General features: G+C 41.8%; 1 protein-coding gene across 12 annotated transcripts in view; it reads left to right on the forward strand.

The window, feature by feature from the left end:
• Nucleotides 1-94: 94 nt before the first annotated feature.
• PXK (PX domain containing serine/threonine kinase like) overlaps nt 95-26536 on the forward strand; it is a 36946-nt gene continuing 10504 nt past the window's right edge. For 5 of the 12 annotated variants that reach the window (XM_037384133.1, XM_037384135.1, XM_037384137.1 and 2 more), the window contains exons 1-13: nt 95-319; nt 10613-10663; nt 11330-11377; nt 16011-16197; nt 18184-18261; nt 18443-18516; nt 19437-19511; nt 20756-20860; nt 21023-21124; nt 21767-21928; nt 23263-23380; nt 23826-23904; nt 26104-26152. In XM_037384133.1, the coding sequence (XP_037240030.1) occupies nt 218-319; nt 10613-10663; nt 11330-11377; nt 16011-16197; nt 18184-18261; nt 18443-18516; nt 19437-19511; nt 20756-20860; nt 21023-21124; nt 21767-21928; nt 23263-23380; nt 23826-23904; nt 26104-26152 (1230 nt within the window). In that variant the 5' untranslated portion in view covers nt 95-217. Of the gene's footprint in view, nt 320-1001; nt 1084-10612; nt 10664-11329; nt 11378-11468; nt 15984-16010; nt 16198-17418; nt 17654-18183; nt 18262-18442; nt 18517-19436; nt 19512-20755; nt 20861-21022; nt 21125-21766; nt 21929-23262; nt 23381-23825; nt 23905-26103; nt 26153-26536 lie in introns of those variants that run through there. The other 7 variants (XM_037384130.1, XM_037384131.1, XM_037384134.1 and 4 more) reach the window with 4 other exon arrangements.

The raw sequence follows: 26536 nt of genomic DNA on the forward strand, positions 1-26536 counted from the left end.
CGCGGGGTGGGGGAGCCGCCGGGCCGGGCCTGCCGCGAGCAGCCGCGCGTGCGGGCGGCGGGCGCGGCGCGGCGCCCCCTGGCGGTCGGCGGCGGTCGGTCGGTCGGCGGCGCTAAGGCCCGGCGGCGCGGCGGTGCCGTGTTGACAGCGGCGGCCGCGCCGGGAGCAGCCCCGGGAAGCAGGTTGGCGGCGCCGGGTTCCCGCTCCCCGCCCCGGGATGGCCTTCATGGAGAAGCCGCCGGCCGGCAAGGTGCTGCTGGACGACACGGTGCCGCTGACAGCGCAGATCGAGGCGAGCCAGAGCCTGCACTCCCACACGGTGAGCCGGGCAGGCCGGGCCGCGGCGGGCGGCGGGAGCGGCCGGTGCCGGGGCGGGGGGAGCCGCGTGCCGGGGGGCGCAGGGCGGGAGGCGCCCGGGGGACGCGGGGCCGCAGCGAGGCCGGGGCAGCGGGAGGCGCGGAGGGCGCCGGGGCGGGCGGGGGCCGTGCGGGGACCGGGGGCGGCTGGCGCGGCGGCGGGGCGGGGGGCGAGGGCGAGGCGTGGAGCCAGACGGCGGGGCCGGGCCCTCAGCAGCCGCCCGGGCCACCCCTCCGGCGGGGATGCGGCTGCGCCGCCGGCGCCCGGCCTCCCGCAGCAGCCGGGGGTGCGCGGCCCCGCTGCTCCCGCCCGCGGCGGGGTGGCCCGCAGCCTGCCCGGGGGGCGGCGGGGCGGCCTGGGGCCCGCGCCCAGCCAGGCCTGGCGCCGTCCCGCCCGGCAGCCACGGTGATTCCCGTTCGCCGGGTCTGTCACGGCGCTGGGGGCCGAGGGGCTCTGTCCGCCCCGGCTCGGCAGCTGCGGGGAAGTTCCGTCTGCGCCGGCCGCGGCCGCCCGGGTCCCGCCGCGCCCTGCGCGGGGCCGCAGCGCTGCGGGGGCACCGGGGGCACGGCCGTGCTGCGGGCGGCGGGGCGGGACCCGCCGGGCTTGTGGCACCGGTTAACCCCTCTGGGATGCCCGGGGCACACGCACGCTGCCGCCGTAAGAACTGCGGCGACATCCCAGTTTCATCATCTCCTGTTTGCAGTGATTTTCCGCTTTAGAAACCAGGTGTGTTTATGGTGTGAGCCGGGGGGAGACCTGCCTGGCCTTTCTGATTCCCGCTGTGGCCCAGAGCGGGGATGCTGGGCTAAAGAGGAGGCCAGAGGCGGCTCAGCAGCAGGTACGCCAGCAGGGAGCCTGTTGGGAATGGGGAGCAGGGTTCCTGCTGCCCCCTCCACGCTCCGGTTCCCGCGGCGTGGATCCCTCTTCCCGCATCCTCGCATCTGGTGAATACCCTTAACCCCAAATAACGATAATTGTAGGCTTGCCACAGCATATACAACTAATCTGTAAACTGTTCTTATTAAATACTTTTCCTATAAGTAATCCACGCTTAAGAAGTGTGTTTTGTGTGAGGAACTCGCCTTAACTGGTGTTCCAGCCTTCCGAACACAAGCTATGTATGAGAAATTGTCCAGAAGATCTTGTGAACCTGTCAGGCAATGGCTCTCTCAACTGTTGCACCTCCTCTTCTAAATAAAATTAATGAGGTTTATTTTCTGGCAAGCCTGGTACTTTTCACCTGTTACAGTAGCTGAGGGGCGCGTGTGCCAAGTCCAGTGAGCAGCTGTACAACTCCGAACACTCCCCAGTTTGCAGCCCAGCTCACAGGTCTGTTCTTGTTGCATCGTGCCTTACCATACTTTTTTGCTAGTGCAAATGACAATAGCTTTTTGTGGTTTTTTCTTTGGTTTGCGTGATTCTTGTTAAGAGTAAAAAAAAAAAAAGTCACAAAATTCTTTTAGAACAAGCACTTGGAAGTAGTTTCTCGAACCAGACTCTGTGTGTGTGTGTTGTCTTGTCTGGGTGAGTGTGATAGCAAATGTTGCTCCCCCTGCTCTGTCTTTCATCTCTGTATACTGTTACTAATGGGTGTTCAGAAAAAATTCTCTACTGATTTGTTCTGATCTTTGGTTAATAACAGAACGCTGGAGCACTGTGCCTTTTGATTTAAAATCTGTCTCTAAGATATATCTATTAGTAATTGTTTGTTTTACTGCAGAAGCCCTGTTGATAGTTGAAAGATGGCTCGAAGCGCGCGTAGCACAGATGGTTTATATAGAGGCGGTGTGGGATAAGAAAATACAGGAAGCCATAACAGAGACTTGGTTTCTTATTTGACGCAGACTGGATATTTTGTCATTTTGGATGCTTCATCTTATGTCCCTGGTATCTGAATAATTTGTTTATTGGTGGGTGATGCTGTCCCTGATTTCAACTTTCCTTTTATTTGGCTTAAATAAGCCACACAAATAGATCTGTGTGTTTGAAGAGGTGCCTAAATGGAGCCCCCCTTAAGAAATAAGGGTTGAATTGCTTTTGGCGGGGAGTTAAGACTGGGTTTTACTTTGTTATATTATAGATGTGAAGAAGTAGGTTGTCATTAACTGAACGCTTTTTTGCATTTGTTCCTCATTCCACCTCAAAGCATTATCTTCAAAAGCTGTAGATCTATACAGTTCTTCATCCCAAAACTAATGTGAGGAGAACTAGGTCTCCACATGTTAGACTTGTTCTAAAGCTGAAATACAAAGGCATTCATGAATAAATTTTCTATTCTTTTGTCAGCAGTATGTATTAAGATTTTATAATGCTGCTTACTGTTGCAAGAATTGCTTTAAACTTGCATTTATAATTCTTTTTCCTCTACATCATTGCTTATAAAAGCATTCACATGAAGATGATTTAGGCCCAGGTTAGGTGCAGCTTTAACATGGCAGCTGAACTAGTAATAATGTCAGCCTCCCATGGGTGCTGAAAATAGCCAGTCTTCTGAACAACCAGCTAGGGAAAAAGTGAAGAATTTTAGGAAAAGCTCTGTAGACACAGTGAAATACCACTCAGAAGACCAAAGCTTGTGTCAAATGAATAGTTTGCTTGTCTGTTGTTCAAAGCAGCTTCTGTTAATTTCAATTTACTACAACAGTCTGGGTAAGTGTAAAGTTAATTGAAGTAAAGTAAATTGAATTGCGGGCTGTACTTGGCAGAGGCTGAGTTTCTGTTTCCTGGGGATGAAGGTGCAACTGAAAAAAAAACAAAACCGAAAGCAAACCCCGAAACTACTACATACCTAACTGAATTCTCCAGAAACCCAGGAAAGGAGAAAGCTAGTATTTAAAATGTACTTTTGAGGGTTTACAGTTCTTGCTTAGTAAGCACATGTCAATCCCCTAGCAGATGTGGGTTTTAGATTGTTAGGAAATCAACTGCAAAGTTTTCTGACATGCTCACAAGCTCTTCATGTTTCTTTCAAGTCAGAAGAGCTCAGACGTTCTTACTTGAGTCAGTACATCTCAGCTGGTACATAGTCTCCGTGCTTTTCTGTTGCAACCAAGAAATTGTCAGCTGAGGTTTTCTTTCCGTGTGTTTATTTCCATTGATAATTGAAGGTGAGAATGGTGCCTTTTCATTTTTACAAAAGTTGTTTCCCCAGTTAAGTGTGTTACAAGCAGTCTTTGAGTTTTGTTGGAATGTGCACTTACTGCGCTATAGAATTACTCATATGCATTTATGGAGTCCTTTTCATTTTGAAAGCCAAATAAATTTGTGTTGCAGGCGCATTCCAGTGGTACCTCACTTCATAGCTTTGAAATGACACGAGCAAACCCTGTCAGCTTCATTTTGTCTCTTGCTGTATGATTCAACCGCTAGCACTCGGTAGGAAGAGAAACTGTGTAACTTCCAGGAGTGTGCTGGGCACCCTTTTCACAGGCATGGTTGTGCTCTTGGTAGGTGTGTGTACCAACCGTTTTGCAGAAAATGAAGTTGTTTTGTTGCCATCGCATTCCTTGAATGATAGGAGCAGAATTGCATCCGTTATATTAAGCCATTTGCAGGTGTCTCATCTCAATGCCAAATGTGTTCTGACAACCGAGGCATTTTCAGCACTAAAGCTTTAACAAATTTTTGGCTATTCAACTTGCTTCATAGTATATTCATCTGTATATTCCCTATTTAAAAGTGGCTTTCTTTCTAAGCATTAAAATAGGGTGCTATTTTCTTCCACAATAATCTAGACCTATTCCTTAATAAGAATCGCACATCTGTATGTACAAGCTTTAGAGCACTTTACAGCAGTAAAACCACTAGCAAGTTATACATACATTTGCGAACATTCCTTAATTCTTTATCTGAAGTGATTTCCTTTTGCATGCATTTAATGTTGAAATTGAAGTAGTGAAACGGCCAATTTTGCTACAGTACATTGTTATCTTAAAGGCATTTGGAAATGAACAGCTGAAATAAATCCCTCTTGTAACATACTTTCAGAGTTTTTCATTTTCCTTAAGCAATGATGAATGTTGACACATAGCTGTTAGATTAGAAAAATATTGAAAAAGCATTTATGTTTTTCCTATATTGTTCTGTGATACAAAAATGGAGCCATATGTTTTTAGAACTGGAGGATTTATGTTAAAAGCTTGTAAAAGACTTTGCACATCTGCTTTATAAGGAATTAAATCTCTGCAAGGTTGCCTTCGCTTTGGGGCAAAAAGAAGTGATAAAGTTACTTTTAGAGGTGCTTTAGATGGGGAACTATCAGAGTTCACTTGTTGAGGTTTTGGAAATGCAGTTTCTCCACTGGAATTAGTAAGTAAGCTTGACTGCCTCACACCTCTGCCTCCCGCCCCCCAGCTTGAGCTCAGAAAAGATAGTGGTTTCATCACACCTTATTTCAGATATCCCAACCTTACGGGTTTCCACTGGTGAACTTAGTACGTTAGTATTGCGTTTGTAGCCCTTGAGAAGATTGCAGCGAACATGTTAGTTGCCGTATCATACTGTTGTAAAGCCATTGCCTTAGAGATCTTGCAGTGTAATTAGAATATTGTTATTGGCTACTGAGTATTTCCTGAAAAACACCGAGTATTTTGCTGTTGTGGTGAAGGCCATGGTGATGCTGGGTACTGAAAAGCTGGTATTTATCTTGTCTCCAGAGCTTTTCTTGTTCAGCAAGTTTCATTACATGTAAATGTGTGTCCTATTTATTTTTCTGCAGTTGTCCTACTTCATAGCTTTCACTTGTCGAGTGGCTTACTTGTTACTACACCGGTGATACAGGGTGTATGGAGCTGCATATGTGTGTGGAGCTGTGTAATGTCCCCAGACAAACACGAGCATTGTTTAAAATGTAGGTGAACGCTGCTGTTGCTGCTTGTACCTCAGATGGGCTTAGTGGCAGGTTGTGTGATAGCAAATAAGTACCGTGCCCTGTAGCGAGGAGGTCCCTGGGTCTGAGCAGCTTTCCTGATTTGGTTGCTGCTTTTCACATGGGAGATTTTCTAAATAAACACTTAAAAGAGCTTCTTACTAGAAATTGTTCCAATCCAGCCTACTTAAGCAGGGATTGTATTCATCCTTAATTAGGCTTTCCTCTCTTTAATGCTTATAAAATAAAGCCCTTTCAAACTTTTAGTTGATGTGACCTCAAGGTGACCTGGATCTTTATAATGGTTGGCTTTTCAAGCCTGGTGGATTAAACAGATGTACAGCAGAAATCTGTGGAAGAATAGACTGACTATCCTGAGCCAGAAATTTGAAGACTATTTTCTCGGGAAAACAGAATGTATTACCCAATATTGGTGAGATTCTCTATGGTTTTTTATATGAATCTCTAAATTCACCACTTGTTCTTTCCTGTTTTGTCTCTGCAAAAGCCTGTTTGCTTTCTGTTTCCAAAACTAGGAAAGATGATAAACAGCAATTGTTAAACATTTGGACTTGCTTTGCTGTGTAACTTTCACCTAGGAATGCTAACAAAATTATCTGAGTAGCTCTGAGCTGCTGATGTTCTAACAAGTGTAGGCATACCAGGGAGTAATCTTGGTGAATTTTGGGGGAAAAAACACCTAAATGTTGGCTCTGCATGAAAATGGGTAAGTTCAGGATAACGTTAATCCTAGGCAGTGATTGTGAAACTATTACTGGCAAAGGACTGGAGAAATGCAGCATGGTTGTCGCTGATCCATGTGGATATTTGGAAAATACTCTTTTCCAGAAACTCTATGCGGCACTCTGTAGCGGTAGGAAGATTTTAGGAAACAACAGTGTGCAACTGGGGGCATATGGCTTTCCCTGGTCCTGACCTCCTCCTCCTCCTCCTCCCGGCACTGGTTTCTGCTTTCTTGACTAATCAGAGCAGCCAGGGAATGATCCCATAGGTAGCACCACTTTGCTCAGCACCTTTATAGATGTATATTGAACGGCTGCTGGAATATCAAGGTTGTGGTAGGAGCTGGCTTGGCGGGATTGATAGGAAGAGCAGTGGATTTACAAACCTTACCGGGGGGGTGGGTGGTGGTGGGTTGGAGGGGCTCGGGGGGGGTGTGCTGTCCTTGGAATGGTTTTACAGCCTGTCTTGGTGGTGGTTCCTATGTAGTTGATGCCAGTGAGCTTGCTGCCTGTGGGCAAAATCAGTAGCGGGAGGTTGTCTCTCCTTTGCCAAGTGGCAGCTGTTAGGGCTTCTTTGAAGTTGTTTGGTAAACTGAGGCACGGGAAAGATTTTGAGCCATTTGCGTGGGAGTGAAAGACACCATGGGAATTTCTGCGTGAGTGTAGCTGACTTAGATCTAGCAGAGCCTGGTTGGTGATCTCTAAAATCGACGGCAGGCGTGAACTCTGGTAATTGCTCGCCCTTTCTGAAGCCTTTTCCGTTCTGTTTTCCTGTGTTGGAAGATGCAGCGAAACAGCAATGATTCTGTTTCCTACGGGCAGAGTTTCAGTCCCACTATCAAATCTGGATGCCTCAGAAAAAAACTGTTGTAATTCAGATCTTTTTCCCTGGACAAAACAGAATTTGGGAGAGTAATAAAGGCTTTTGCACATTCAGGCCTTCTCCTTGAAGAGTTGAAAGCTCTTCTTTGGTCCTATGGGAAGCGTATATCAGCGGTGCTAATTATAATCCCAAGACAAGCTTGCTGCCGTGTGGAGGCAATAGGAAGTATCAACTTCTCACTAAAATTCAGCACACTGTGGTCTGCTGTTTACGTGTAGCCATGGCAGATATTAGGAATGGGATTGTATTTCTTGTCCTGGCCTTTCTACTACAGCTGTTCGTTGACTTTCGGTCTTGTTATCAACTTTTTTGGGGAAAAAACCCAGAAGACCATTTAGGCTGACAGAGCATGGTGGGGTCTTACCTTTTCCATACAGACAGAACTAACAACCACCTCTGAAGAGTGATGCTCTCTTCTTTCAGGTGATGAACCCCATGACATAAAGAGCGAGCCCAATTAGTGCCACAGCAGTACCGGATGGGCAAATGCTTGAGTGTATGTGGAAAAAATAGTTGTGGCCCAAATATATATATATTTTTTCCTTAATATAATCTTACTGTGAGAATGGGCTCTGAGCCCTGACTCGTTTACCGCTAGGCTCTCCAGAAGAGACGACTGTCGTATTCATCAGAGTGGTTGTATGCAATAAGATGCTTTGATGGTTGTCTAATGAATTTGTGTGTTCTGCCTGCCCGAGAGCATTTTCTTGGGGTACAATAGAAAAGGTTAATTGCTGAATAAAGAGTAAGTGCTACAAGGGATTGAGCAATAACTCTGCTGCTTTCAAAATCCTAGAAAAGATGAATGACTGAACACGGTGAGTCATTAGTGACGTGGTTTTTCAGAGAAATGGCCAATGTTCCATTGCAACTTGCTGAATAAGCAGTTGCCACAATTTTTTGGCTGTGTGTGAAATAGTCTCTTCCTACTTCACAAAATGCAGCAAAGACAACAAACCAGGAAAAGACACATTAGTGGTGAATCTGGGTTTCCAGGTGTCCCTTTAATTGGTTTCTGCCGCGCAGTTTCCAAACATAATTACACTAGTTGAATTGCAGTCAGCTCTGTGGATTTTTGTTACGGTTTATGAGGATTTGGGCTTCTTGTTTTGCCGAAAAATACCTTAATTGTGATTTCAAATGGGTAAGAGAAGAGAATATGGAGGTAGCATGTCAGGCTGACTTTCTGAAAATAGGCACATTAAATCCAACGTAATAGTTATGTGTTTTAGTTTGTGACATCTTGGTCTTCTCTCATTTCCGTCTAAGCTGCTGGGATATGAAATGTTTTAAATCAGTTTGGATTTCATGCTTACTAGTCTTGAATTTGTTCTCAAGGCTAGATGGTTCAAAATTGCTACAGGTATTTGCCAGCTGTTGATAATAAAGAATATTTTAAGTGAATTTTAGGAAACGGAATAGCATTTTTGTCTGAGCAGCATTGTGCTTTGGAAAGAAACTTCAGTAAATGAATTCTGGATTAGTTAATGTTGAACACACAAGGTAGTGCCATCTGATAAGTGCTGCTTTTGCCTCTTGTCTGGAACGGTCACAATTCTTGATTTACGCTTCTTATTTTTCATGGTGGTAAATGTTAAGTGAGAATTTAATTCTATGGAGGGATTCTCTGATATGCCCCGCTTAGTTTGCATCCAGTGTTTATGTTTTTCATTGTACAAGCTTTTAATTTCTTTTCATTTGAAATAAAATTAGTTCTCTGTGGTTCTGAAGGCAACTAAAAAAACCAGAAGGTGCTTCACAGTACCTGAAAGAAGTTACTAATAAATACCTGTTGTGTATTTTGAACTGTGAAGCTGAATTTATAATACTTCATGGATCAAACACTCAATTAATTGAATTACCTAGTCAGTATGCATATGTCTGGTACATGCCAGATAGAGTTACTGTCACAGAATGGACAAATTTGGGATATAAACGCAAGGAGCTGGAAATGCCTTTGTTTATTTGCTGTTATTTCATTATTGTCTATTCCTGATAATTTGGAATGCAGCATTGATGTTAATATCTGAAGAAATTGTGCACAACGCTCTGATCTGTCCCTTTTGTTTATGTGAGACTCCTATTGATGTCAGCAGTTCAACAAAATCAAGTGGTGTTTGAAATTGAAAGATTATTCAGCCCGTGACATAAAATACAGTTGAAAGTTTGTACCTGGGTGAACAAAGTCATGCGAGTTGAATAACAAAAGATTTACCCTGTGATGCATGCTGCACTGCCGGCGGTGACGGGGGGTACTCACACATCGCTTGGCGCAAAGGCAAAGAGCTTTTTGCACGTTCCAGCTTAGAAATGCTGTGAGCTGTGGCTTGAATTTGTATTTGGTTTAGAATTTCTGGTTCTCACATTGAATTCTGTAGCTGCAGGTGTGCGGTGTGACTGAGCGCGTTGGGTGAGGCAGCGTGGGGGATTTAGCGGTGCTCTGAGCGTCGGTGGTGGGTCCTGCCAGCCCTGGCCGTGCACTGCAGAGAAGATCAATGTGCTTAAGAGGTGTTGGGGATGTACGCCCCTTCTACGTCAGACTGATACAACTGGAAGGAAAGTGTAAAAGCGTAGGTCCCTGTGTGGCTTCTTCCCCCTCTTCTGACTCTGGGTACTCTCCCACTCTCCTCGGTGTTGGGAGTGGCGTTTTCTCAGACAGCACCTTACTTTTTGGCTCTCCATTTTCATGTTTTTCAATGTAAATCACGTGGCCAGGGAATTATCTGTCTAATAAGACTTTAATTGCTGCATTTGTAGAGCTCTGTGTATGCAAATGGTAAAGGAAGGATCTGTTACTACACTCAGCCCAGATCAATTTTATTTCCTTGCTAATTTAACAATATCTAGAACAAAGATTACAGGCTTTCCAGGGAAGGGACTTGCCTCCTTCATGATCTTTGAAATGTCAGAAGTATTTTTAGAGCTGTTGTCAAACCTAAAGTAGGGGTAAACAAAAGTGTGGCTTCCTTGAAGTATGTCTGAGCAGGAGTACAAGATACTTGGTATCTATTCTTGTGATAATTAGATAAATTTCAAATAAAGATATTGCTGTATTGACCAGCTGTTAATCTATAAATGGTGCAGTGGAGCTTGAAATGAAAAGACTGAAAAGAATTGTGCTTCATGAATTTAGTTGTGGTGGGAAAATTGTTAATTCTTAAAATATGGAAGCGGCTCAACTGAGATTTAGATGTATCTGCATGGTTAATATAGACATAATTAACATGAAGCTTGCATTATAAATGAAGAATTATCATCATGAAAAACTGATACGTTCTAGTTACTCAAGCATACTCCAAAGCTTTTGTGGTAACCTTTCTTGTACAAAAATAACTAGAGGTTGGGCAGCTGTGGGTATTTACTGGCATTTTATTCCATTATGATGGTGGCGGTAATTCCTGGGGGCTATGTGTTAGATATTGGGGGTGAGGTGAGGAGGGGTTTCTTCAGCTGTTGTTGGTAGAGGTGTGCGTTGAGTATGCGCTTGCTTTTTCTTTAATTATACAAAACCTTTCAGGTGCTTCATAGGTCCGCAAGCTCTTGGACATCCCTTTGTTCTACTCTGTGAAGCAGAAAGAGACAGCTGCTAGTGACAGGACTGAGTAACCCGGCTCTGACTGTCACCTAGGTGCTTCAAATGTCGATCTGAACTTTCTGTTTCTGAATGTTTCCTAATCGGATAGTGATCACATTTGGAGAAGTACCTAATAACTTTCTTCAGCTCATTAGTTCTCATTTCTAATAACTTTTTCCTTTTATTAGGAATACATAATCCGTGTTCAGAGAGGAGTTTCAGCAGAAAACAGTTGGCAGGTAATTTCTTAAACTGTGGTTCATATAACCAGGATGCCTTTTTAGGAAGAGTTTGAGAGTTGTCTCTTCCTAGCTTTTTTAATTGGAGCTGGAGAGAGAAATGTTGGTTTGGAATTGAGAACATGAAGTGCCTGAATACTTTTGGTCAAAAACTAAGAGAAAAACAGTATTGCTGCCAGCTACAGAAGCATGGTGTGTGCTGCTATTGTGAATATTGTAGGAAAAATGCCTGTCGTGTTACTACTGTGTGTTGGTATGGCTATAATTTTTAAATCTCAAATGTCAGTTTGCCTTCCTTAGTGCTAAAATCAGAGCCTTGCTGGTACGTGACCAGTGACACCTAGAAGTAGTTATGAAGATGACTGTGAAAAGTTGTCGAATCTAATATGCCAAAAATGCTTTGTTTGCAGGCAACTTTGCTCACAAGTATTTTTTTAAGGTGTTTTTTTAATGTTTAGAAACACATTTTTGTTGTGGTCAAGATGTGATTAAAAACTCTTCTATGCTTGCTCTCTGGCAAGATGACGTAAATCCAGCAGTTGTACAAAAGTGATTAAAAGAAGAAAAAATGGTAAAAGGGAATTACTTTTCTTTGATGAGATTTTGAAGAGTAAAATGCTAATGGAAAAAGTAATGTTTCCTGAACTGTGTCTTTCTTTTTTGCAGATTGTGAGGCGATACAGTGACTTTGACTTGCTTAATAATAGCTTGCAGGTAACTTTCACCCTTGATATATAAATATGAAATGTCATTTAGAATTATATATTTAAAATGGCTTGTGATATTTTTTATGTATTGCAGTGATGAAAAAATACAAATTCACATAGCTGTAAAGAGAAACTGTGACTTGAATGTATACTTTTTTCACTGTTATTTTTTTTGGTAAAATTTTGCTTTTTGGCATCAGCAGGATCAATTTATATAGAAATGGAGGAAACTGGCAGGTACTGAATCTTTCCCTTCAGTACTGTGACTTGTTCCGGTTTTATGTGTTATTATTTGTTCCTCCTTTGATTCGAAGAAAGCCAAGGCACATACCAACCTTATAAATTCAGCATTGAAGTGCTATGGGTCTCATTATTTATATTCAACTAAAAGCACTACCAGATGCTGCTTATCATGTGATGGTTTTCTGTATCACTGGAAAGTGTTCTTTAGTTAAACACTGAACTTACTGTGTGTTTTCTTTTGCTTTTTAGGACAATTATTTCTTTTTAGTTTGTGTGGGAAAAAGCAGGGTATGTGAGTGTGTTTGGGAAGAGGGGGGAAGTGGCTGTGACTAGCATCTACAGGAGTGAAACCTGTTACTCAAGATTTCCATAGTACTAGGCAAACAAGATGAAAAGGGAATACTGCCATGTGAGGTTACATGTTTGTGACTTGGAAATTTTTTCCCCTGTTAAATGTGTGAACTCAAGAGCTTAATGCTGCTTCACCGCCCCCTCACCCCAGTCAAATTGGCTATCTGCTTGATGAACGTCAGAGCAAAAACATGTAAGGATGTTGAATTGTGTGCTCTGATAGTCTGCTTTAACTGACTCCTATGCTAGAAGGTGAATGGAGGGGGAAAAGGAAAATTAGTCATAATTCAACAGATGCAACATGGTTTCCTTGTGGAATTGTTTTATTGAATGTGCAATAGCATGTAGGAACTTTTATCATGACCTAGAAACCTCTTGTGTGATGTGCTGAATAAATGCAATACAAAGATGTCTCCTGCTGCGGAGAATCCAGGGTTTAAGATTAGGTGGGTGCCCATGGGAACACAAGGAAGTGAGATGGCACTAGTCCTCGCAGTACATGGTGGTCATTGTGGTCTTAACCATAGTCAAGTTTTGATAGACATCACAGGGAAAAGAATTTTGAGAACGTTTTAAAATGAAAAAAGAGTTCACTTTTGCAGCCACCTATAACAAGCTCCTCTTAACCACGGGGAATAGAATGTGTTAAGGCATGAAAAAGCTTTGTTGCCTTCTCATTTCACTTTCAAATGAGGCAGCTTTAGTAGAAAAGGCAACGGACCTTTAAGACTTTAAATTCAGAAATTACAAGTACTGAAAGGTTAGGCCTAGGTGGAGGGTCTAGAAAGTGAAGGTAAATAGGTTATGTATGATGTAGTACAGAAAGAAAAAGCCTTTGTATATGAGGCAGAGGTGAGTGATAAAAGTGGAGGGTTCAGGAAATAATAATTTCAGCAACAAAATAATAAAATGACAGCAACTTGCAGAGTGGGACAAGGAAGAATTTGAAATGAGAGAGAGATTTTGCAGATAAAAGATACCAAGATCTGGGACAGAAACGTCAGCTGCTTGGATGGCTGGAAAAGATCAAACAATAATCAAGACAGACCTCTGACTTGGACAGGGGGATATGCAGAGGGTGGCTGAATGAACACGCTGTGTTCCTGAGCACTTGGTCTCCTTCAGTGAAAACTACTGCTCCCCCCCTTGACATTCACACTCCTGTTTCTGCTTTCCACAGTCTGGAAAGGCAAAGATGTATCTCTGCTTGGAGATAGCCTTTTCTGGCTAGTAGAGATTGCTGCCCTGAGAGGTGTGATTCTTCATTATGTGCCCAGCAGACGGCTGGGAAGAGAGCTCTAAGCCTTTATCAAAGACGCACAACTCTGCTGTTGACAAACGCCACCACCATTCTAGTTCAGCGTGCCAGGGCTTGAGAGCCAGCAGACGGTAGCTGACATGAAGCATGTTACAATTGCTCTGTTCTCACACTGTTTTGCAGTTTTTTTAGAAGTTGTGCTTTGTGATGCTGGAGCTGAAGTTTTCCCATCCATTACGACATGCAACACTCCTCAGTCCTTTCCATCCAGAACTCTAAGCAACAGTATTTCATCACTATACTCAGGTCCCATGACTTGTTTTTAAAGTCTTTAAACTCTGGTCTTGTATATATTAAAATTAGGGTAAACAAACAAACAAACAAACCTCCAAACAAAATACCCCCCACCCCCCAACAGAATAAAGCAATAAGCAGTAAGACAATGCCAAACCCCAGTCTCCTTGCTTCAAAACGAAAATGTTGCTGGAAGAACTTCTGGAGCTTCTTTTGGGTTTTAAACTCCAAGTTCTTCTGCTTCTTGTGGCATAGTTGACCTTTCTGTAGGCTTGGGTGGTTGTGTCTGAACACACAGCTGCAGCTGAGCTGGAATGCAACTTTTCTGCTGTTCATCTGGTGCTACCTATATAATAATAGTAAGAATTGAGAATTTCAAAACCGTCTAGGCTGGGGGATGCAGTCCTACCTACCATATACCTTGGAAAACAGAGAGGTGTATACCTGGGACCCAGCTCTGCATCAGAAAGTTTCAAGCCAGATTCCCTGAACTCTCAGCCCTGTACTGGATTGAAAAGCTCCTTTCAGACCATCCTGCATTTCTTCGTGTTCCCTTATTTGAGAGATATGTGTGGACATCGTTGGCTGCTCTTCTCTTCTGTTAAGTGAACTGCTGGTATGGTATTTGCAGCAAGATACCAGGCTTCTGTGAAGCATTTTATTGCAGCTTTTGAACAGACATTCCTGAGCAGGCTGTGGTTTGAAGATAAGAGTGTTAATTCTCAGGTTTTTCTGTGGGGAAGCCCATCCTGGCACCGGTGCTGAGCTGGGGCCACTGAGGAGTGCTGCTCGGGTCTGAAAGCGTGCGGGGTCTTGGCCAGGTCAGCACCTCCGGGGAGCATTCCTCTGTGGTGGGCACTGTTCTCCGTGGGCTGCATGTTTTGGCAGATCGCTACAAAAACCTGGGGGTGAATGTTACTTTCTGCTGAAAAATGGCAGATGTGTGGTTTGTTGAAGTAAGTTTTAAAACAAATAGTAGTGGTTTGAAAGCATCTGAACTAGAGTCCTTTTCTCTCTGATCGTAGCTAGCTGTCAGGTCAAGAAGGTAAAGGTGATTATGATTTGACATGCTTTTCAAATGAGTAAGACCAGAAATGGATTTAGTTGTTTAGAAACTTGGTTTTCAATTGAAGCAAGAGTGGTCTGCCAAATGAAAGCTCTGTATGCCTCTGGTGGTCAAACTAATTTGGTGAATTACTGGCTGTAAGTCTTATATTGTTGCTTTTGGGTTTATTCCCGGATATATTTTTCTGTTTTCCCTTTGGGTGTAAAAGAACATTAAAAAAGCTCCATGGATAGCTTAATTTTTATTAACATCTTCTGTAATTCAGACGTAGCTGTAGTTCTTTTTCAGCCCATGATGTGCAGTCAGAAACTAGAGAAGTAAAAGTGCTAAGACTGATGGGGGTACACCTCCCGTGTTCGGGAGGAGGTAAAAAAGGAAAGGGATTGCTACTTCTGGCCCAGTTAGTTGAACTAATCCTTTGCTTTCTCCACTAGTTCAAATGAAAGCTGTTCAAACACCAAAAATCCCTGTCTTCTCCCTGGTGAACTGTTTGCTTTAGAAATGAGGTTATTGCATCTGGTGTAATTGATTCCTGCAGTACACATTTCTTAAAGATAACTCCCATGGAGATTCAGCATACCCAAGGCAGGTGCTTTAATCTGCAGGACAACAGTGTGTTAACAACATGAAAAAGTCATTCTGGCAATGCGTATGACGTAATTGGATATAAACGCTAAAGATGATCTCGATCTGACTTACATAATGCTTTGAATTTCTGTATGTTTTTTTCATCGTCCTATTTCGAAGTATTTCTCCAATTTTATCTGAAGTTTTGGATCACTTATGTCAACATGAAACAGCTACTGTACATCCACTGGTAGATTGCAGCTATTGCTGAGTTGAAAGATATATAGCTGTTTAAAAACTGTACAACTGCAAATTCAGAAGAGAAAATGGAAAAGTTGTACCATATTTGAAATTACAGAGTTCAAATACTGACAGTAAGGGCTTTAAATTACCTATGAATTACCTATAGAGGCAAAGGAAACATTAAACTGCACTTCATGAAATAAGAAAGCATAAATCTTATCCAGAGAAGATGGTAAGGTGTGAATTGGTTTTTGTGCTGCAGCAGAAGTATGTCATAGAAAGAATTTGGCTGAAAACTGTAGCTATTTAGTATCTGGAAGTTTTGTGTACAGATCTTAAATGCATGACTCACTAGCAAAAATTGAACTCCTCGCATTTTCATTGTCATTCTGCTTGCTAATCTCTGCACGGGGTGGGGGTGGGGGGATGTGAGCTGTTGCCTGACTAGCTCACCCTGATAACAATACTTAGAAAAACCATGAAAGCTTATATATACACAGTACAAAAAATAGTTATCCAGTAGTTGGCTTGCTCCTGAGAGTTACTTTCTGGGTTGCTTAGTTTATATCCCTGAGCCATTTTGAGAGCAAGGTTGGTAATTTTTCCTCTCTTTTTAAGATCTCAACTCTAAGTCTACCTCTTCCTCCCAAAAAATTGATTGGAAATATGGAGCGTGAATTCATAGCTGAAAGACAGAAGGGACTCCAGGCCTATCTCGATGTAATTACTACCCATCACATACTGTCTAACTGTGAATTGGTAAAAAAATTCTTGGACCCAAACAGCTATTCTGTTAACTACACTGGTAAGTGAGGAATTGCAACGCTGCATTATGGTTTCACTTTAGCATGTGTGTGTATCATCCGTTAATGCTGGCAGGGATTTACACCGAAGCATGGGGGGTGGATGGGGGCAGCAACTTTCAGAATTATTATACTGCACATGTGATTATTTGTGATACTGTTTCTCCAGCTCTGCACATAAGTCATGCTGTGATTGTTAAATCTAAATATTTGAATTACTTTACGGAGGAGCGTGAGGGTCAAGATCTGTATAAGCAGAACTCGAGGGAGGGGTGGTGGTGAGAGAAACATCTACTTTTTCAGTTTGTGATCAGTGGGGAAGTTTGGTGTTTGGAGATGGTCTCCCGGAGTGCAGGGTGGAGTTAAGTGAGTCAGCTCTATACTGGTTAAAAAAGCTGGTCTTCTGGACACTGAATCTTGTGTTTGAGGTGGTTCTGAGTTTTTTTCAAATCAACACAAACATTTGTGGTCATCTTGTCTAGCTCCCACTGTCACTTTGGGTTGTGAGACTTCCTGGGACTAATTGTTTGAGCTCGGTTGAGTACTTTTTCAAGGCTTGAATAAGTCACAACCCCCCTTTCCCCCCAAATACTGGAAAGTCACTGCATCCCTTAAAACGATATCCCAGTGATCAGTTCTCTTCCTTATTAAATGCTTCTTCTTTGAATTTGTCTGACTTCAGCTTCAGCCATTGTAAATTGTTAAATATTTGTCTTACAGACTGGAAAAAACCTTCCTCTTAGCAATGAAACCCACTTCACATATTTAGTTTGTGAGCAAACGGACTCTTTGCAAAATGCAAAACTTGTTTTCGTAAAAGCAGAGCCTACTGAAGCAGGAACTTCCTGCTTCCTTTTAATTTGTCTTTTTGCTCTCCCTTCATGTATTGTGCCTTCAGCTTCAAAGTGCAAAGACCATTTCCCGGATGTTTATGATAAGCTGTGGAGGAGTTGTAAATTACTTGTAACTCTTTAAGGATGACGTTTGTCTGGCTAACGCTGAGCAAGCAATTTAAATCCTCTAGGAAACACTGTGACTTCTGTGTTAATTCTGAGTGTTTTTATCAAGATTGTTTTTTCGGCAAGTTGCTGGGAAGTTAGTAGCAATCAAGTCGTTGCCTACAGTCTTTGGAGGCACCATCAGTTTGTCATTTCTTAAGTACTGGATCAGTGAACTGATATTTATTGTACTGTTCTCTCTCTTTTTCCTAACAAATTTTATAGAGAGAAGATACAGTGCAGAAAGATCAGTGCATCCTTACCTTTTTGCTGTGTTTCTATACCAAGATAAGCCACGTTACCGAGGACTCCCTGTTGGCGTGATTCCTCTTCTCCCCTTGATGTCACCACTCCTCACAGAGATTTCCCCTCGAATCGCTTCATGAATAAAGCGGTTGTGTTCCCAGCTCTGGGAGAATTCAGAAACCAGAAGGGTGTCCTCCCACCACCTCTCTGAAATGTGTGTAGGATCATGATAGCTAGCAAAATAGCTTTGCCTGTGCAGAAAAGGGCAAAGTAACGCATAGTGAAACGGAACTGTTTCGTTTACGTAGTTTTTATGTAGTAATAGCAATGTAGATGCACATTAAAGAGATGTAATAGTTAGTACTTTTACAGGCAGAGCAGAAACATTTTGTGATCTAATGTAGTGTACACCTAGTATGGGAAATCTCAGCCGTGAGCATTGGATTTAGACTTGGAAATGTAGATCTAGTGCAGATAGAATGCAGACTGGTAAGCTAAGTTTTCCAAAGGCAGTGCTTTCTCTGTTTTCTCTCTGGATTTGAGTAATCAGGTTAAAAATACGAATGCCCTTTGACTGTGTTTTTATCTGATTTCCTTTTAAAGTGATTTTTCTGACTTTCAGCCTGAATTCCTGCAGGCTTCCTTCTGGCATTGAGCCTTACCTAATATATGGATAATTATGTTATATAGTCTTTTAAAAACATTTTTATCTTTTTTTTTTCTTCTTCTCCTTTTTCTTTCCAGAAATTGCCTTACAGCATGTTTCAATGTTCTTCCGATCAGAGCCAAAGTGGGAAGTGGTAGAACCATTAAAAGATATAGGTAAGAAGAATATGTATGCATGAAAACTTGCCTGATGTTTTTTCCAACTGTACGAGTTGTCCTAAGATTACAATACTATCTTTGCTTACAGAACTTGCCCTGCCTGTAAGCTGTGTGATCTAGTAGTGTTTAATTAAAGCTACTGCTGACTCTTTTTGTTTTGGTTTGGTTTTTTTTTTAGGTTGGCGGATACGTAAGAAATATTTCTTAATGAAGATTAAGAATCAACCAAAGGAACGTCTAATGTTAAGCTGGGTATATATGCTTTCATTTCATATTCAAGTCTTTCTTAATGAACGTGGCTTATTTCATTTATATGGACTACCATGCGTGAGTGAGAGAGAGATAGGCTTAAGAGCTCAGGTGCTGGAAGAGCCTTGAAAGCCCTTAGGTGGATGTGTGGTGTGGGAACTACTTGTGTTTCTTTCCTCTGGTGGCAAATCCAGTTTGCAGGTTTCTGTGCCTGGTCACTTGTTCCCTGCACCCCAGGTTTCTTTAGTTGTAAAGATGTAACTGTTGACCGTAGTATAAATTTGCTTGCTGAAAATAACAAGGTGATTCTATTTAAAGTGGTGGGGTTTCTTACTTGGATCTGTACTAGTACTGAGAAACTGATAGGTGAGAGGGGCATGAATTGCTCCTTCAAGGTAGACATGTATTGACACCAAACAGTTTGTTGTTACTCAACACTGGCTTACACTCTGGTGTGGAAATGTGCTGCCCTCTTAATTGTAATACAAAAAAATTGTATAAGCATGGCTGGTTGTGGTACCTCACTGGAGAGTAAGCAGATATCACTGAAGTCTGTAATGGGAGGGAAGGTTTTTTTGCTGGAAAGGGAGAAGGTGGGGGTTTCAGCCTTATCAGCTCATAATGCACACAGTCCCGCAGTTTGGGGTTGGCAGAGTTCATTCAGCAGTAGTAGTGCATGCCAGGTACGGGGGAGGAAGGAGGCAATAATACTTACGTATGGTCAGATGCTTTGTATCTGCACAGGCCTAAAACCATGGCCGTATTCAGCCTCCTCAAGTTTCATTCTGCGTGTGTAATCTCCTTGCTTGCTCTGCAAAATGTACCTTCAAGCAGCTGTCTTAATTTCTGAGAGCAGAATATAGATCACATTTTCTTTATGGAATGCAACATCTGATGCCATTTTTTCCCCAATTTATTTCCAGGCTGATCTTGGCCCTGATAAATACTTGTCTGACAAAGACTTACAGTATGCTGTGAAACTTCTTTCTTCCTGTTCTGTGAGTATTACTTGACTTCTAAATTGTGCCAGCACAAAAGTGCTTGTCAAGGACTGATCTTGCAAAAGCACACATAGCCTAGTAGACATAGTTTGTAATTTTAGAGTCACTTTCATTTAAAGATGTGTGAACCTTTTAATTACATTTCCCACACAATATAAGGTAAGGTGTTCTCAGCACAAATAATAATCCTGCAGGATTATTACAGGAGATGCAGAGTTGCGGTTAGTTGTATTTTTTTGTCTTCTTGTGCAGTACTGTGAAATCATGAGCTTTTATTTCAGCTCCTCAACACTTGTAGGCTGTTAGGATAATGCTCTCTGGGTGTAATTGCAAACTGGTGTGCTGGGGATATTCTCAGGCAGCAGTAGATAAGGCAGTGGCATGAGTGTTTTTATTTTTTTAGTTCTTTGAACTTAAGACAGGAGTATTTTAATAGTGGTATATGGAGGTTGTACAATTTAGGCTTCTGTGCAATGCCGCATTATAAATACAGTAGGCATCTCTTGTCTGAAAAACTGGCATTTGACTCCAAGAGGAGTTTCTCTTCCAGGATGTTAAGCATGTGAGAGACTGGCTGAAAAGGATGGTATTTAAATTGGTAAACCTCTGTGCAGTCCTGGAACTCAGCACGTGCACACAACAGAAGAGGTTGGGAACTAGGCTTCTCAAATCCCAAACCAGACTGAAACTGATGGATTAAAATGAGACATGAATGAGGGGCCTTTTCCTAATTAGAAATTTGTGTGTTTGTATTGCATGTGCTTATTTCCAACTGTGCTGTCTCACTTGGTTTCACCAAGTTGCAGGAAGTTGTTACAATAATTTCTGAAGGCATAAAACTGTTACGACAGCTATTAATGCTGAATTTCCTTATGTCATAGCCGAATAAAACTGTGTATGGATTTATTAGCTTAGCATGACTTAAACCTGCAGTAAAGCTGCTCATGTGTAAGTGCTAATGGGGCTGGATTCTTCATTTGTCTACATTTTCAGTCTGTTTTGTTAAAAAAGTTGGGGTTTTTTGTTTTTTTTCTTTTATGTGGAAATTGAACAGTGTCTTTGTGAAGCTTTCTTTGCTTTTACTCCAGGTTAAGACTGAATAACTTGAGCAAATGCCACTGACAGAATCCAATTTATTACTTTAAATACACAACTCAGACCTTTTCCTACTTGTGAATTGAGCGAAAATGAATTACAGAGTCTGTCATCTAAAACTTACCTACAGTTTCTTCTTTTGGTAGCATCCCTATATTTACAAAATCACTTTTGCCACTGCCAATGAATCTTCAGCGCTGGTTATTAGACCGTTCAGTGAAAAAGGGACACTAAAGGACCTTATTTATAAGGTAATGTCTGCCCTCCTCTGCCCCCAAATCAAACGGTAGAATGTTTGCTGGAATGACCATAGTATGTCTTTTATAAAACTGTTTACCATCTATTGCTAAGCAAACTAAGACAATTACTAGCTTTTCTGGGCATGATACTTGATATGTGTGTTTCTTTTAAAGGCAAAGCCAAAAGACCCATTCCTGAAGAAGTATTGCAATCCTAAAAAAATTCAAGGTCTTGAACTTCAGCAAATAAAAACATATGGGAGGCAAATACTAGAGGTATGTGTTTTGGCTTTATTTACCAATCTTTCTAATTTTTTTTTTTTTATTGAGACCGACTGGTTTAACTAGAAAAGGTAGACAAAGTTTGAGCACACAAGCTTTATTTCAGCAGCAAACTTCAAAGCTAAATGTAAATTGAGATTAACTGCTGGGAGCTGAATTTAGATAAGTGTGTGTGAGGCCATTTCTGACAAAAAAAAAAAAAAAGGCAGTCGGTATGTGTGGAGCTTAAGTGGGAGAGGTGATAATGTAGTTTTTACCCTGTGGAAAAAGGAAAGGAAGTAATTCATTGCAGGCAGAACATGTGCCATAAATTCTTTGTCATTAATGTGGGGTTTTATAATTTTTAATCAAACTATAATGTTCACTAGAATTGTGAATTTTAGTTTCCAGATTTCTTTGGGAGGTGTCTGTAAGCCTGCCTTAAGGACCAGCACCAAATACTTGATTTGTGAGAAATGTTGCCAGTGAAATAGAAATGAATAGTCAGCCAAAGATGAAGTATATAGAAGATCAGGTTGAGCAAGCATTCCAAACAGGGGCGTTATTTGTTATGTGTCTGCTTTAGTATTGGAGCATTTAAGATCTTGAGTTCATCAGAGCATCTTGTGACAGTGCTTCTGTATTGAATTTTTTCAGGTGTTAAAATTCTTGCACGAGAAAGGATTTCCTTACGGCCATCTTCACTCTGCCAATGTGATGTTGGATGGGGACACCTGCAAGTTACTGGACCTAGAAAATTCCTTGTTGGGACTTCCATCATTTTATCGATCATACTTTTCACAGTTTCGGAAAATTAATGTAAGGTTCAGGCAATTGATTCAGCTGACTCTTACGCATACCTTTATCCTCAGCTTCTCTTTGTGGAGAACTGACTAGAATGAAAAAAACCTCTCTCAGCCCCCTTTCTTTAATCTGAGCTTTTCTCCATCAAATCCCTTTTCTGCTTCCTCCAAATCACTATCTGGCTGCACAGAAGTTTTGTTGCAGCATGCTGGAGTGAGGCTGAGGCCAAAGGTAAGCAGGTAGAAGGAGAGTGCAGGTGAGTGTTTTCGTGACAGCAATGCTGGCACAAATAGAGGTAAACTGCAGTTGTTTTAAGATCCCTTTCCACCCCGGTCTTGTATTTCATAGGAATGTGCATATTGTCTATCACACTTTTTCACTTGTATGTCTGTACAGTGAGCACAGCTTACTATTGGGTCTCAGCTGGGAGCAGTAATCAGCCTGGTCTTTGGTGGATACTGTGAAAATTGATTAGATGCTTCCAGACATCTAGCTATTACAAGCTGGGGTTTATTTGTTTGAAGGATGTCTCTTAACTGCAGGCTTGCAAAGCAAAATACTATCTTCCTACAAAAATACGAAAACAAATTTGCCCTGCTGCAGCAATACAGCCAACATCTTGCTCTGCCTTTAAGTGCTTGTTGTAATAAATGCTGTACAGCGTCACGAGACAGCTGCTTGCTGACCTTGCTAAACAAGTTCTACTGTGTTGTCAAAGAAACGATCAAAAGTTCATGGCTAGACCAGATCTGTTAGTGCCATCAAAGCTCTAATCCTCTTCTAGTAAGAGGAGCCATTTCTGTTTAAACATGATTTAAAAATCTCAGAAATATGCTGCCTGGAAGCTTAGCATCTATGTACAGCTCGTACAAATCTAAGGAGGAGTGAAAGAGACTCTCCTGGGTTTGTTTGGTATGCACTCTTTGCTGTCTTTTTATCTGCCTCCCTGTATAGTGACAGCAGATTATGAATCTCGTTCTTTGCTGTTTGACTGAGCTAGGAAAATGTACTTGGTTGTGATTCATATTGATGTATGACACTCTAAACTGCTGTGTGTGAAAAGAGTTTACTACCTTACATGTTTTTACAGAACATGACTATACTGTTTCTATCATCACGTACAGAAAGACAGCAGTAGCTGCTTTAGCTTGAGATGTGAAGGTTTCATCTGGGTTGAAGTTAGACGGTGAAATCATAGTGGTTAAGAACTGTGTTAATGGTTCCTCTTTTCTGTCTTCAAATGCAAACCCATTCTTTTTCTTTAATGGGTTATCATATGTTTTCAAACCGCTTGTGAAAAACTCATTAGTTCTAGCAAGTTGTGGTTTTATTGTTTTGTTCTTCCACAGACTTTAGAAGGTGTTGATGTACATTGCTTTGGACACTTACTGTATGAAATGACATATGGAAGACCCCCCGATACAGTTCCAGTAGACAGCTTCCCTCCTGCACCATCAGTGTTTGTAGGTTAGTATGCAGTCGAGAAAATGCCAGTCTCAGCTTCCTGGGTACTCTTACTTTTTACCTAGGCTGAAGTGCTGTGAAATAGCAGCCTAACATCTTTGCAGCCTGTGACTGCAGAGAATTAGTTAGTCATTTGCAAAAATAGAAAACGTGTTCTTCCTGAAATATATGTAGCATATAAATAAACCTTTTTTTTTTTTTAACTGAGTGATAATGCAGTGTGTAGTAAATAATTAGATGCCTGGATTCCCTCACCTCATGTCTAACATTCCTGAGAAGTTTGTGTAATAGTAACAATATAATAAAAACCACATGACACAGAGCTTCATCACTGCTTAGTTGATGCAGTACTTAGGGAAACACCACACAGCAGTGCCAGACGTTCGTTCTAAATCATTTGCTATACTGCTGTGCAAAAATGTGTTCGTTCTTATTCTTTCTTTGGTAGTGTCTGTGTTGGAATCCATTCTGACCTGTGAAGCTATGAAGAATGGCATGCCAACTGTTTCACGGCTCTTACAGATGCCGTAAGTCTTGTTTCTCTTGGTTTATACTCAAAGCAATGTTTTTCATTATATTAGGAGGAAGAACCTTTTTGCTCTTGTTCCTTTTTAGATAGATTTGCTCCCCATTCTGAGGGATGTATAGTGTATCCCAAATGAAGCTTTAAAATTGGTAGGTCTTACAGAACCCATTCCTTGTGAATATGATAGATACTCATGTAATATTTCTTTGTCTCTTGGTGTGTTGGAGCTGTTACGAACGCACTTTATTTAGCGTGGTGCTATGGTTTAAATGGAGCCAGCTATTAAAGTGGTGCAAGCATGGCTGAGATTGTTTTAAAGCATTTGGAATAAGGAGTCTTTTTATATGTCCCCTTTGGATGTACTTCAGTAGATTTTGCTACCAGTTTACTTATGACTAGCAAAATAAATCTCTTGCTTTGCTCAGCAGTGACGTTTAGACTGTGTCTGGTATGAAATGCTGTGTGGAAGTTCTCTCTGGTTTCTTGCAAGTGCTGGCTTAGGGATTCTCTGAAGCATAGACAGAATAAACTCCCTTACAGGCTGTCCTCCCAGTGATGCAGTGAAGTACTGAGGACAGGTATGGGGCAAGACTAGGATGCAGAAAGGGAGCAATGTCAGTGCAGGACTCAGCTGGAGATCATACCTGTCTGCAGTGCTGCCCTGCCTGCAGTTAGGACGCATCTGCTGTCACTGTGCTGCGACACGTCACCAGCATGCCGAGTGTAGAACCACAGTTCCTGGTGATGGGTTCTTTTATTTTTTCTGAATACGAGGTGCCAGAGTCACAACCTTAGAGATGACAGATTGCCCATACCTAAATCTGGGGCTGATCTCACAGTATACAGATTGCAGTACATTTAGAGCATGCTACGAGATTCATATTTCCTGGCTGGGAAGAGTCACTGCAGGCTTGTCTCAGCCTTCAGCTCCTTCTACTCTTCCCTTCCTCTGCTTTTAAAGAGGTGGGAGGTAGAGAGAAGAATGTAAGCAGGGGAGAAATATTGTAAGAAAACTGTGAATACAGGAATATACAGGTCTTAAGGTTGTTTGTTCAACATCTTTTATACCCAGCTGTATCTGATAAGTAGGATATTATACTACATTCCCTTTACACCAGTACTCTTCACAGAAGTGTTCTATGTAGGTGTGCAATGCAGTTAATGTAATTTAAAGCAGTTAATGTAATTTAAATATTTATTAGGCTTTATTATTTATTGTAACCATCTAAACTATGAGTTCGCTTAATTTTGGAAGGACGTGTAGTCAGAAAGGGTCAGAAAAATGCCCTGTAAACAAGGGTGAGCTTTTGTGGGTTTTTGTAAAAAGTCTTTTAAAATTAGCTTTATTCCTGAATTTTTCACAGAATGCTATTCTTATAAACTTGGTTCTAGGCTTGAACTTGTTTCTCTAGTATAGGCCTGTGATAATTTTCCATAGTGAACCGCAACAAAAGGTCTCTGCAATTGTTTATCTGGGAGCCAGGCTTCAGATGTCTTTCTGGGACAGTTTTCTAGTATGTTCTCCAGAACAAAGTATCTTGAAATGGACTAACCAGTTTATTTTCAGACTACCATTGCCCTCTAGTGTCTTTGTTTTGGATGGAAAAGGATTAATCATTTATGCTGTTGCTATTTGCTGTAGTTGCCTTTGCCACAGCACAGAAAAAAAATGCAGATATTTTCAGATGTGAAGTTCACTCACTGATCTTTCACATGGCTCTTGTTAATGCTAAAACAATAGTTGTGCTAAGAGAATTTTCTTTAAAAAAGCAATGATTTTATTTAGGTGAGATTTAAAATAAAGTCCCTGGTAATCTTTTGTCATTAAAAAATCCATATACTTTTAAGGAAAAGGTGTTCTTTTCAGGGGTACCCTTCTCTGCCTTTGATAATTGTACCTGTTCTATCAACTTCCAAAATATTTCATGCAGTCTTGCTTACTCTGCCATCAGTAGTGGCTACATTCTGAGGGTTGAATGCTGGTAATTTTACAGCAGTGCTTGGAAAATCAAAAGCAGTACATAAAAACCTGTGGGGAAAAAACCCAAACAGTGGCCTAGGGATGAGGACAGAGGTGGAAAAGGAGAAAGAGGGAGTTAAGCGAACGGTACCAGTGGTATTCTAGCTGTGGTTCTGCTTGTATCTTGGGAATAATGTTCTTTTTTTTTTTTTTCCTGTATTTTTTTTTATCCATTCACAGATTATTCAGTGATGTCCTGCTAACAAACTCCGAGAAACCACAGTTTAAGGTAGAGTTGAACATTGATTTGTTGATGTTTGTGGAAGTGCCAGGCTGCGGGTAGCTACACGTTAATTAACAGGTAGCGTAGAGGAGATTTGGCTTTATGGTGATTGCCATCAGTATTTGGGTTCCTTTGCTGAACTGTACCCAAGAACATTATATCACCCCTTAGAAGGGAGGCACTGTGTGACCTGTGAGTGTTCAAGTGCAGTTCCTGTCCTGGAGCTCATTTGTGTGACTAATGATGGCGCTTTATCTGAGCAGAGGTCACTAAGTAACACGGGTCCCTTTCAGTGAGATGAAACAAATTGCTAAAACCTGTGAAAACTGATTTTGCTATGTGAGACCATAAGCACACTGTTGCCAGTGTCCCCAGTCCCCAGGACGTGGG

The sequence above is a fragment of the Falco rusticolus genome, chromosome 4 (assembly GCF_015220075.1).
Source record: "Falco rusticolus isolate bFalRus1 chromosome 4, bFalRus1.pri, whole genome shotgun sequence".
Classification (NCBI taxonomy): Eukaryota; Metazoa; Chordata; class Aves; order Falconiformes; family Falconidae; genus Falco; species Falco rusticolus.